Source organism: Aptenodytes patagonicus, chromosome 3 (assembly GCF_965638725.1).
Source record: "Aptenodytes patagonicus chromosome 3, bAptPat1.pri.cur, whole genome shotgun sequence".
Taxonomy (NCBI): domain Eukaryota; kingdom Metazoa; phylum Chordata; class Aves; order Sphenisciformes; family Spheniscidae; genus Aptenodytes; species Aptenodytes patagonicus.
Window position 1 is genome coordinate 108,449,232 of NC_134951.1, and position 13,844 is coordinate 108,463,075.

Consider the following 13,844-nt stretch of genomic DNA (forward strand, 5'->3'; position numbering starts at 1 on the left):
CATAATCAGATAAATTCCCTCTGTAAGGCTTTTCTTACATGGCAATTCTTTGAACTCATCCAAAGCTGAACAAAATTTATGAACTCCAGCAGCTAGGCCACTTTTTCATAGTGTAGTGTCCCTGTTCCCTATTTCAAGGACATGTAGAGTATCATAAATATTGTGTAAATTAGGAGGATAAATATGATTACCTAAAGATTACATATTAATAAACTGATTTTCAAAATATAATTTTCAGGTTGTAACTGATTAAATTATAGCAGTTCTGGTTTTATCTAATTGTAGAGACATGACAGGCCATCTATACACAGGCTATACTAGGTTATCAGGGAAGAGCTCTACCACTTGAAGACTAAAGACTCATGAAAAATTATATAAACATTTTTCATGTACCTTTTGGAGAGCTAGTCATTTCAGCTGTTTAGGTCATTAGAAGTGTGACAAATTTTATGTGCCATTTACTCAACTCACTTAAAGCGGTTCTTTTGTCATTAAAACAAGCTGATAGTTCTTTTTGGTGTGCAATTTTCAGCTTAATAAGGAAGCATAAAATTTAAATGCATGAATTTATGTGTTACCTTAGAAAATTAGCTATTTCTTTTATTTATAAAAGCAATTTGTATACAAATGATTATGTAACTAAGCTTGCTTTATGCTATCCAAATATTCCAGCTCATATGTGAGCATATCTACAGATACATCAGTGAGTACTTAATTTACACATACAGCTTTTCCAGAACATGCTGGAATGTAGCTTATTTTTGAGTTCTCCAAAGAAACAAAAGAAAATCAAAAGACATAATTAACACACAACAGTCCATTTGATTTACCACCACAAGGTTTTTTTATCATAATGTAAGATACTGTGTCTGAGTGCAACGAGAAAATTGCCATGAGCTGCTCACGTACTTCATAACTCCTTATTAAGTAAGTGGTATACCTCACAATTTGACAAAATGCTCAGAGATAGCAAGAATATTAAAGAAGACCAAACTAAGTAAGGTGTTCTTTGGCTTTTGAGGCTAGACTGCCTTTCTCATTTCCCATTTATGTGGGAGAAATAGAGACTACAGTGGTGAAGACCTTTAAAAATGCCACACCACAGTTGTGTTTTGTTATTAAAAGTGTGGTATCTATGCATTGCGTTTTTGCAAGTTCATGAACTGATTTTTGACTGAGGATGTGAAGGTTTATTGATCTTTCTTTGACATTTCAGATTTTTTTCATGGGGGAAAATCATGGTCCTTCCCTTTATATTGGTATATCCTATAATATCCCATGAAGTATCATAGAATTGCATGAGATGCAAAGCAGTATACAGTCTCTCATAATCACTTTTTTTCTTTTAAAAGAAAAATGTCTGAAATGAAAAAAAAGGGATTTAAAAAAAAAAGAATTAATAGCCTCAGTTAATTATTTTTGGATTTTCTAGATCATTATAAATAGACTCTTCTGTTATCTAAGAAGAGTTAGTTCTCTTAAGTACTCGCTCAGAGAAGAAAATGGAAAAACTAATTCTCATATTTTTACAGTCTAGAGCAGTAATGAGGAATAACAACAAAAGTGGTTGGTTTTTTTTGTTCTAGTGATGCTCAAAATAATGTTATTCTGAATCAGATGATCTAGTCTGATTTCTGATCTATCACCAGTATCATATCTATCAATAACAAATTTATAACAGTATCTATGAAAAGCCTATTAGACTTTGGCTGAACAATCTAGTCTTGATTTAAGAACATAAAAAGATAGAAAAATACCCTTTTTATTTTACTCCAGGAGTTAATTGCCTTTGGTGTTCAAAGTATGTCTCGTACTTCTCCATTGAAATAGTTTCATTTTATCTTTGAACCATTGCTTCTTGTTATATGCTCCTCTACTAGACTGAAAACTCCTTTAATATCCAGAATCCATACATTAATCTAGCCACCTTTTAGTATTCTTTGTGCTAAGCATAAACAGTGGAGGTTGTTGCAAGATCGATGGGCCGAGGCCAACTGTATGAGGTTCAACAAGGCCAAGTGCCGGGTCCTGCACTTCAGCCACAATAACCCCATGCAGCGCTACAGGCTTGGGGAAGAGTGGCTGGAAAGCTGCCTGTCCGAAAAGGACCTGGGGGTGCTGGTCGACAGCCGGCTGAACATGAGCCGGCAGTGTGCCCAGGCGGCCAAGAAGGCCAATGGCATCCTGGCCTGTATCAGAAATAGTGTGGCCAGCAGGAGCAGGGAAGTGATCGTGCCCCTGTACTGGGCACTGGTGAGGCCGCACCTCGAATACTGTGTTCAGTTTTGGGCCCCTCACTACAAGAAGGACATTGAGGTGCTGGAGCGTGTCCAGAGAAGGGCAACGAGGCTGGTGAGGGGTCTGGAGAACAAGTCTTCTGCAGAGCGGCTGAGGGAACTGGGGTTGTTTAGCCTGGAGAAGAGGAGGCTGAGGGGAGACCTCATCGCTCTCTACAACTACCTGAAAGGAGGTTGTCGCGAGGTGGGTGTCGGTCTCTTCTCCCAAGTAACAAGCGATAGGACGAGAGGAAATGGCCTCAAGTTGCGCCAGGGGAGGTTTAGATTGGACGTGAGGAAAAATTTCTTTACTGAAAGAGTGGTGAAACATTGGAAGAGGCTGCCCAGGGAAGTGGTTGAGTCCCCATCCCCGGAGGTATTTAGAAGACGTGTAGATGAGGCACTTAGGGACATGGTTTAGTGGGCATGGTGGTGTTGGGTTGATGGTTGGACTCGATGATCTTAGAGGTCTTTTCCAACCTTAATGATTCTATGATTCTATGTTGTCTCTCTGCTTAAAATAATTTTTGTGACTATTTTGGACACGCTTTCAAATATCCTTTAAAATACTATCAGCATCAGAACTCAGCACAGTTATGGTGCATAAGAAATTAAAAAAATAATATTTTTTTTCCTTCTGATGTATTGTCAGCTTATGCATTGATTTATATACCTTTACATCACAGTATCATAAAAGAGTTTCTTCATCTCTATGAATGCTACTCAGAATACCCCTTTAAAAGCCATAGTTCCTCATACTGTGAGCATGATTTTTTTTAAGCTGTGCAAAACTTTTACTTATTATTATCCCCCTTTCAGGTTCTTTAGACTTTTCACCTTATAGGGATAATTACATGAATCCATTAAGTTGTTTATCCTTGACAGTGAAGCTAAACCCGTGTTTTACCTTGAACTTCATAGTTCCTACTGCCTTCAAACCAAATCAACACGACAAAGTATTTCAAAAAAGCAACGTTTTCCACCTCTTTTCTCCAAGTAGGCTATTCTTTTCTTGTCCAATTAACTAGATGATTGCAAAATGTTTACAGCCTCATTCAACAAACTAATTTGATCTTTCAGCTGCAGGGCACCCAAAACGATGTAGCACTCGTTAGCCTACTTGTACTTGGTGGTGGGAGGTCTCACCACCATCTAGCATTGTACTTAGCTACTCAAGAAGGGATCTAGTACTCAGATCAGAAAATTATGTGCTTAGGTATAGACAACAGAACCTAATGTTGTATGTACTCTTTAGACATGAATAATTGGATGCCTAAATATATAATTCAATGTAGTCTGGTTTATATGGTAGAACCCAAATTTCAGAGAACAGACTTTAATGCTGAGTGTAATTTCTTGCATGGCATATTAAAAAATGCCTGATTTTTTTGGGTATTGATTACTTCGAAGTTTTCAAGACAATAAGAGTTAAGGTCTCCTAGCACTTCTAAAAATTGGGATCCAGTTGATAATTTCAGTTCAGTAATTAGTTGCTGCTGTGTAATTACATACTTACAAATAGCACTGCAGTGTTTAAAAATGCGTCAGATCTCTCCCAAAATCATTACATTTGCTATATAAAAAATATGTTCATTAGCTGTGTCTTTCATAATGTTTTACGCTTCATTAAAAATGACATCATAGATGCTCAAGTGGTAACACCGTTCTATGAATATGGAATTTGAGAAAACCATCAGGTACCGTGAAAATAACTATGAAGTGAGATTTCGCATTACTGCTCTGCTATACGTAATGGGTCAATACATAAAAGCTCTCTCTGCCTTGCCATTGTAAAACCTGTTTAATGTGAACAAAGTGTACCATTTTATTTGCAAACATATACAGACTTTTATATAGAAGTAAGTGAAAAATGTGAGTCAGGCAGTAGACCTCAGTCAAATTGTTTCAGAATACCCTGAGAAGGAAAATCAACTTAGCTGATGACCTTTAGAAGTTATAACATCAAGTTTGCATTCTAAATCACATAATGTTGAATATTGTAAATGTTGCCAAGTACCATATATTAAAGTAAAAGGAATACAGATATGTCTACATTGTCCTGCACTGCAGCAGAGAGATAACAGTTCGCTTAAATGAGTTCGCTCTAGTACTGGGAACAGCTTAACTGTAGCAAAACATAAGCAGTGTGCTTTCCTCTAGTTATTACTGTGCAGATGGTAGCATATATAGTCTTCTGGGAATAGCAGTGCCAAAAGATAACAGATACTTTCACATGACATTCACTAGAAAACTTTCAATGGTATTTGGCTGTGGTTAGACATCCTCTTTTATAAGTTGCTGGAAAAATTAAGAACATGACTGCTCTCTTAGCAGCTTAGCTCTGACACTGTACTAGAAATGACCACTGCTGCTAAACTGCTATCAGAATAATTTGTTATCCAGTCTGGGCCAGATCAGCTTTGCTACCCTGAAATACTAATTTCACTGTTTAAGCTAATCAATCAGGCTGATTTTCCATGAAGGGGTCTGTCGTGGTTTAACCCCAGCCAGCAGCTAAGCACCACACAGCTGCTTGCTCAATCCCTGCTGGTGGGATGGGGGAGAGAATTGGAAGGGTAAACGTGAGAAAACTTGTGGGTTGAGATAAAGACAGTTTAATAGGTAAAGCAAAAGCCACGTGTGCAAGCAAAGCAAAACAAGGAATTCATTCCCTACTTCCCCTTGGCAGGCAGGTGTTCAGCCATCTCCAGGAAAGCAGGGCTCCATTATGCGTAATGGTTACTTGGGAAGACAAACACCATCACTCCAAACATTCCCCCTTTCCTCCTTCTCCTCCCAGCTTTATATGCTGAGCATGACGTCACATGGTGTGGAATATCCCTTTGGTCAGTTGGGGTCAGCTGTCCCGGCTGTGTCCCCTCCCAACTCCTTGTGCACCCCCAGCCTGCTCGCTGGTGGGGTGGTGTGAGGAGCAGAAAAGGCCTTGACTGTGTCAGCACTGCTCAGCAACAACAAAAACATCCCTGTGTTATCAATGCTGTTTCCAGCACAAATCCAAAACATAGTCCCATACTAGCTACTGTGAAGAAAATTAACTCTACCCCAGCCAAAAGCAGCACAGGGTCCAATAGCAAACAGACGTGGAGTGAAAACATCTTTCCTGTTATGGCTAGCTTTATTAGTGTATATATACTGATATGGTCTATATATAGATCTATATATATAGACCTGAGTGTAAATAAAGTTGAACCAGTATACTTGGATCCAGTTCCTCAGCCAACAGAAGCTTCAGTGTTGTAGTTACTTTATGCCACATCCATAATGGGTGGGTTTTACAGTTTAATTAAATCAAAATGGTTAAGCTAACAAAACATCATTGTTTAAATCAGACCTTTTACAAAAATTGTTTTTAACTTCACAGCATTTTGTGCTGCCAATAAGTACGAAGTAAATTCAGATTAAGGATTTATACACACAAGGGAAAAACATTTGGACATTTGCATGTTTCCAGAAAATGGAATAATTTGAAAAGATTATATATTACCAAAAAAGTAGGTTTTAAATAGATGTGAGGAAATATTCTGGATGAGTTGTTATTGAACCCTTAATTAGAAGATTCTGTATAATGGATTAGGGAAAACACTCCCTTTTTAGTTATAAACTGTGTCTGCAATCAGTATTTTGAAAAGCTGTTGCACTCTCTTGAGTAACTGTGCAGCAGTGGAAATTAGAAGGATAAGAAGGATGCATCAGTCTGTTCTTTCCTATCGTCTGGTACATGCTGTGTCCTGATCTCCTGATCTGCACAAGGTATTCATTCACTGTATGCCCTTCACCGCTATGTTCATCACATTTCCTACATAGCATATTGATCACATTGTGGACCTTGACAGTTGAACTGGTATGTCACTTAATTCCATTGACAGTGTACACTATGTGATTAAGGAAAGATGGGCAGAGTACGTTCTACTATGCACAAATTATAATGGGATTTTGAGGTGTTATGAATTTCTTTCTGTAAAATTCATAATAATAGAAACTATAGGGTGTTTTTGCATGCCTACACAGTAGCTTTATTTATTTTAATTTTTTTCATCCTAAGGAGTCATATTAGTTTCCTGTTCACTGCACTGCAATGACAGAGCAGTACCATTCCTCCAGATTTTGAAGAGAGTGTCATGATTAAGTTGTCAAATAGATTGATGTAAACATTCACATTTAAAATTAGTAAGAATTTTGGACACCCATTTGTGGTAGGTCTCCTAGGCAGTAAGATACCTCGTACCACTAATTGACTGCCCCTTTGAGCATCTGTTTCACTGCAACTTAAGATCAAATATTTTTGTCAAGGGATTCTGTCAGGTTATACACAGGAGGATGCATCATGTTAGAGAGGAGTGAGTGGGTTACAGAGCTGATCTATTCTGCTCAGTAAATCTGAACAGGTTCATTCAGAAAATCAGAAAAAGGTTGAGGATGATCAAGCTGTCTGATGGTACATAGCTAACATAAGTATGTAGTATGTATGTTCTGTTAAAACTTTGCCTTTAAGGTACAGAGCTCTCTCAACTATTTTTACATCCTAGGCCAGTCTGTATGTATATTTCATTTTTTCCCAAATATAATAGATTAAGTCAAATTATATTATCATGGCAGGTCATATTCCATTCTCACCTACACCGATGTAATGTAAAATCAAGTGGCATGCAGTGGTGTACCAAAAGTATTGTCCCACTGATTTCATTTTCAATTCCATATTCTCTGTTTGAGTAGGGAACATGATATATAGTCAGGAAGGTAAAATCAATTTAGGTTATCTCCTTTTATGCTAAGGTTGCCTACTGCCTATGATGTAGGAATTCTATGATTTGGGGTCTGAACTGTTTAAAATCGCCATAACTTCATACTCTTTCTGGGTACTCTAGGCAACTATACTAATCACTGATTTTCTCAGATGCCCTTTACTTTAGTTAATATTATAATTTTATGGTTATCTGGTCAAAGGACCACAGAATGCCAGTGAAAATGCAAACAGAATGCAAACAGTTTGATAAAGTTCAATAAATGTAGGTCAGTGTGAATTTGTAAAATGATGCAGTTCTATGCAGAATTATGAAAATCTGTATATTGCTGAAATCATCAATTGAAGACCTTTCCAAAAGTGCCGGGAACAGTATTTTGTGTGTATTTTTAACCTTTATACAGACAGCAGGAGCACTGTCAACCGAATTTACATCTCATAGCTGGAACCAACACCACTGCCTATTGCATAATGAAGTATCAGAATAACAATAGGTTACTTTGTCACATGAAAATGTTTTATTTTCAAACTATACAAAACAAATAATTTTATCATTAACAAATCAATAGCTACTTCACAGATTTGTTACACAAGATCACTTTTAATTGTGGGCTTTGAGCACATACGTTCATAATGCTATGCCTGTTTTCAATTAATAAACATTTATATTCTTTTGATTTGTTGAACAATTTTCAGATCATGATAAGGCACTACACTTGTCAAAACTTACACACATTTCCTCTACAAAAATATTCCATAAAAATCTGTGTGTGGGAAACTCTGATTGGACTAAGGTTATATGGGAAGCCAGGTTTGTAGGAAGAGGCAGTAGATGCTGTTAATATACTGAGATAAGTTCTAAGATAATTAAAAGATTATGTGCTAAAAAATTACCCGCTTGTTCAGTTATAACAGTTTAATAAGCAGTACTATTCCAACTATGAGGCATGCAACAGACATAATTTATAAAAATAGAACAAGATTATGAATTAATCTAAACCATGTTTTGCATTTATAGAACTTTTTTTCTCCCCAAAAATTTGGTGAAGCATTAAAAACGCAGGCCAAACAATCTGCCCATATTCAATTCTCACACTTCACACTGAATCTTGAAAGGGTCATCCTGAAGCAAATTTGGTCCGGAGTCCACAGAGTACCATGCATCATAGCTAGTATTCATAATATCATATAGTCCCAAGAAAAGATTGCTTACTATTGCTCAATGAACCTAAGATATGTATGAACAAAGAGAAGGCTGGCAGTAAGTGTAAGCGTTTAATCCAAAGATCATCTAATTTCAACAAATTTTCAATTGACTTTAATGGAATTTGGATTTGTTTTCTCTGGGAAGATGTATATGTAGAAGGTCACGAACATGAAACTTCTCAATAAACATATTTACATGTAAGCTATCTGGAAGTCTAACTCTATTTGGAAGTCTAAGTTTATGACTTTAGTATCACTTATGCTTATACACATTTTTCTGTATGGTAAGAGTGAAACCCCCTGCACAGTGCATAACGTATTAGTATTAGTCTGCTAATGTGTGAAATAATACATTCATGTCCAACTACTTTTAGATTCTCTGCTTTTGTTGCTCCTATTCAAATTCTTGAAAGTATGGTGAAAGAGATGAAAGTTTCAGGTTCAAATAGCTTTAGAATAAATCTATATTTATGCTAAAATATCTATGCTTCCCAGTCAAGCAATGTTTGGACTACTACATACCCCTTATTTTGTACTGCCTCTCAGGAGAGAATAATCTTGGGAGGTGTTACGCCCGAGACAGAATTGTCTGCATGTTCTGTACAACTGTACAGAGCAGTATAATGCACGATAGAAATATTTTAGCACAACTGACAAAATGTGTAGGCTGCAAAAGTACGTTGAAAATTATTTGTAACTGCTTAAGAAACCTCAAACTTTTAAATGGATTATGGTACAGCATTAATGAGGCCATGTGATAATCAGGACAGATCATGATGATTTGGATGATAGTACTGTCTAAAAAGAGCATGAATTGCATTGAACTTCAACAAGTATTTTAGACTTAATTTAATTTCAGCAAATAATGATTATTAATCATTCATTCAAAGTAATCTGGTAAATTCAGATTAATGACAATGGGAAACATTTTGCATCCCATTATCATTACATCTGTAATACAAATTTATATTTTTATCATTATTTGGGGGTTTTCATCACCAGTTGTGTTCTAAATAACAAAGCTTCCATACCCACTGTTGGGAAGAAGTACATGAGTATATAAGAACATGAGTAAACTGTAGTAATATGTTGATAGACGTTTCATCAGTAATAGATAGCAGTACTAAAGCTGAATAGAGGACTCTCTAATCAAAAAGGAACAAGAAATAGTATTAAATATGTAAAACATGGATCATACACTCTGATATTGAAGGTAAAGTGGCATAAAATAAAATAACAAAGTTGATACTATATACATTGTCTATTTATTCATTTGTTTATGATTGATTGATATAGAACAAAGAGTTTCCAAGTAAAAATGCTTGTGTACCTACATGCAGTGACTCTGAAATCTTTACCTTAAGGACAAAGAAAGGTCGCCAGTCTCTCCAACTCCTAGTTCTTTGTCAAAAATGGACACAGTTAATGAGGTTTGTTTGGTACAGCACAAATTCTCAGACACAGATAGAGATCCTTTCAATGGAAACAAATTTGTTTGGCTTTACCAGGTTACTTAGCGATTAATAATAGCCTTGAGATGCAGGTCAGAAAGGTCATCGTCCCCGCTTGCCAACACAATCTAAAATGTGCAGCTAGTCTGGCTCTGCAGGCTTTGAGGCCCCAAAACGCTATACATAAAGTAAAACAGGCTATTTTCCAACTTCTTTTTTCATATTAATAAGCAATTTTCAAGAGAAGGGTGGCAAAATGGGGGCCATGCCACTCTAAGTAATTCATTTATTTTGCAATTTAATCTTATGTTGGAAAAAAATTACACTGCTGCAAAAGCATAGCATGGTGATTTTTAAACGTCAATGTGCTTCATAAGTAACCTTGTATGAAATATTGTATTAGCAGCCTTTAACAGTAAACTGCAACAAAAAATATTTCCAGAGATTGAAACAGACCTATACATCTTTTCCAATCTTTAATTTATTTCCTTTTCATTCTATTTTTTCTTTTACATTTGAAATAAAACATGTTTAATTACTTAATATTTTAGTTGATAAAAACTTGAAAGATAATATGAAACAAATAAAAATTCTACATTGCAACTTTTATTTAAGAATTTGATTTCCTAGTGTTCATATTTATAAAGCAATTATTGCTCTTTCACATATTTTGATGAACTAATTTAACATTCTGATAATTAAAATATTAAGAATAAGTCTGAGTCACAACACTTTCAGGAGCAATATGACTTTCCCATGGGATTATTCATATCAGGAAACTTATTCATGTGCATATTTTGACAGGATTTGAGCCTTGTCCTGGAGTGTCTTATGTAGTACTCATTGAAACAACTGAGTCTATTAATGTGGACCTTTCTAAATAATCTGTTTTGCTGGAATATTTGAACTATCCAGATATGTGAATAGTATATTTTTCTTTGCTTTTTATTTTATCATATACACACATGCTTAAAAAAAATGAAGACTAGAATTCACTCAATTAACTTTTAAACAATGTAAATGCTTGACTGAATATGCTTGGTGTCTTTGGCACACAGGTTAATTTGAACTAGCCATTTCTTAATAACAAAAATAACAAATGTTAATCAAACTAACCTTTTTTAACTGGGTCAAAAAAATTCCATACACGTGCACTGTGCACAACAGCACGGAATTTTGTTTCATATAGAACATTAATTCACTCCACTGTTTGCATAATTTATGGCAAGCCTGGCTCTATGAAAAAAAGTCATTGAGGAGGAAATCTACACCCGTTTTCTGTTAAAGTTTTCCTCTAAATGTTCACTTAAAATAATGAGTTTTCTCCATTCTTCAAGAGCTGGTATTAGGTACAGTTCCTTATTTCTTTTACAATGAAAGAATTTTCTACGACCTATTAGAATACACAGACCCACCCATTTAGATGACACTATGTGTTTGCAAACCTCTGTCATGCAGTGGCTCACGAGGCAGTTACATTCTAGTTTCTTGTGGTGGCCTGTACCGTTGCTATCAGACCAGAGTAGAAAGTGACCTATGCAAGAAGCCTAATGCTATGGCCACTCCTCTTAAGGACGTTGCACGCATGAAAAGTTTACATCCAGTTCTTCTCTATGCCTACATTCTCAACCTTACAAAAGGCTCAGGGATCTAGGAGTGAATGTCAACTCTTATCCTGTGTCTACTATCCTCTCTCATTCCATAAGGTCTCCTGTTTGCAGATCAGAAGGAGGTGTTGCAAGGCAGTAGCTGAAACATAAGTGAACATGAATATGAAAGCATTTGAAGGAAAATCACTAAATTATAATAACTTCTGCTTAGAGAAATTCAAACTAAAATGACTCTTAAAGACAAAAAAAGGACATCTATGAATGCTATGTTTTAAAGCTATAAAAATACATAGGTTGACATATTCTTCAAAAGAGTAAGCAATATGAACTAATATGCTGTTCATCATAGATTTATAATTTTAATCCTATTTCTTCACAGTTATATTCGTGTAGAATCCTGCTGCTGTGGGACTGATGAAGTGTAATTTTGCATTCCAGCGGTGTCAGTATAGTGCTACTACATAATAGCAGAACACTGTGAAGCTATAAAAGGGTTAAAGTAAAATAAAACATTAGCACTTCTTTTATTGTTGTAATATAATTAGCAGACTTATTTTATTACAGGAATGAACTCCAAGAGTATGCAGAAATGAAGGAAAATGAAGACAAAAGGAAAGACCTAGAAAAGAAAGAAAAGGAAAAGAAATACCAAGCCCGAAAGATGCATTACCTCCTTAGCACTGAGCAGGTTGGTATACCTGTCCCTGACAGCTCATGCAAACCACTTGGGCCCCCAGCCTGACAGAGATAAACTAGCAGGCTGAATGGGACATGACTTGTTGAAAAGATATCACAAAGACACTACTTCGAGTTCAATTTAGTGCTTTTCTATAGGCAAGAGCAGGTACCATGACTACTCCGTGACAGCAGCTTCATAGAGGCAGCATCAGCACTGCTGGCAGAAAGAGTCCAAGTCAGCAGTTTGATCTGCCACTGTGATAACACAACACGAAGGGCATAACCTCACTTTAAAAACTCATTTTGACTGGCTTATTGTTGTGTTGTTGCACTTGTCAAGAACTAACAAGTTATTAAGCTGAGAAGGGATTTCATTTTTTTTCCTTTTTTTAATTGAGCTAATGCTTGGATTGGTGCTGTGTTCTGCTTGTTTTTAGGATAGATTGTAAATGGAGGTTTTCAGCTAAAGCTTTTCCTAGAATTGCCTGAATCAGCTTATTTAGCATGATTGTTTTCACATAGAAATGCCTCATAAATTTTTAATATTTACTGATTAATTTGTTTTGTATTGATAAAAGGGGTATATTTTTTCAAGCTTTCTTATGTAAGCTGCTTTACAGACAGGTGAATATGGCAGTAGATATATCTTACACAAAATTGATATGATTGGTAAAGCTTGTGGGTTTGCCATTTTTTAGTCCCCTTTTGCGAACTTTTGTAAAAAAAAATATTTTGTGTCCATAAGTGTTTGGTGACTGGTTGTTCTTCATATGAGTAAGGAATTAACGTGCAATCAGGGTACACTAGTATGAACTAAGTGCTTGCTTTTCATAGGTTGTTAAATGTAATCTGTGTGTAAGAACTCTTAATCCTAAAGAACACAGGAAAAATACCATGACGCTTAGTGACAGAATATTTAATCTTTCCCTCTGTTTGGGAATCATTTGTGATCTGTCCAATAAATAGAAGTATAGTTTAATTAACTGGATATCAGTTATGAAAACTCAATTTATAAATCAAATTTAAGTAATTTAATTTGCAAAAAAAATAGCATAGTAAAATATTAGTAAAAATAGCATTAAAAGTTTTCTGAGTGGCTTTTAGACAGGGGAGCTAGTTAATAACTGAAATTAGCTCACAATAATTAATTTTTCCAGACATAGATCTAGAATATTAAGAATAATCTGCACGGTGTTTTTATATTGTTTTAAACTGTAGAAAATTGGGAATTCTTGTTTTGAAAACAACAATTTATGTGAACAAATGCATAAACATTAATATGTTTACCTGGAGTACAAAAATTGTCTGGTTAGAGACATTGAGTGACCTGTGGTCTAAAAAGATTTTAGTAAACTTAATTCACTTCCCATGATACTGGCTTAGCAAACTGTAACACATTTTTAAGGAATGGCAAGTAGTGCCTTATTTCAGCCATCCACCTGGAGGACTGCTGGTAGAGGGCAGCAGTAACTATTACGTTCTGATTAATTTGGGTTTCTAATTTTACAGAATTAGAATTTAACTAGCAGTGTTTTGCAGAACAAAAATATGCTTCATTTTGCTTGCTGACATGGTTTGTGAATACTGGGACTCACAGCTCACAGAAATTTTCCTTTATCACAGAACTATGCTCCAAGAACCATCTTCTTTTGCAGGTAGTATTTTGAAACATGAATGAGTGTAAATCAATGCACCACCTACAGACAACCTGAAAAGCAGCAAATACATATATGAAGTAAACTACTTATTGCAATTAAAGTCTGTATTCCACAATTGCACATAGTTACAGAATTTGATATCTTGCTAAGATACAGGGCAAATTATTTCAGTGAAGAATTTACTGGTTTGATGCTCTGTGTCT

General features: G+C 35.6%; 1 protein-coding gene across 1 annotated transcript in view; it reads left to right on the top strand.

Moving 5' to 3' along the window:
* The window catches only part of SPATA17 (spermatogenesis associated 17), a 94,543-nt gene that overhangs the window by 29,116 nt on the left and 51,583 nt on the right, over positions 1-13,844 (top strand). The window contains exon 6 of the mRNA XM_076335567.1: positions 11,870-11,993. Coding sequence (XP_076191682.1) covers positions 11,870-11,993 — 124 coding nt within the window. The remainder of the gene's footprint in view (positions 1-11,869; positions 11,994-13,844) is intronic.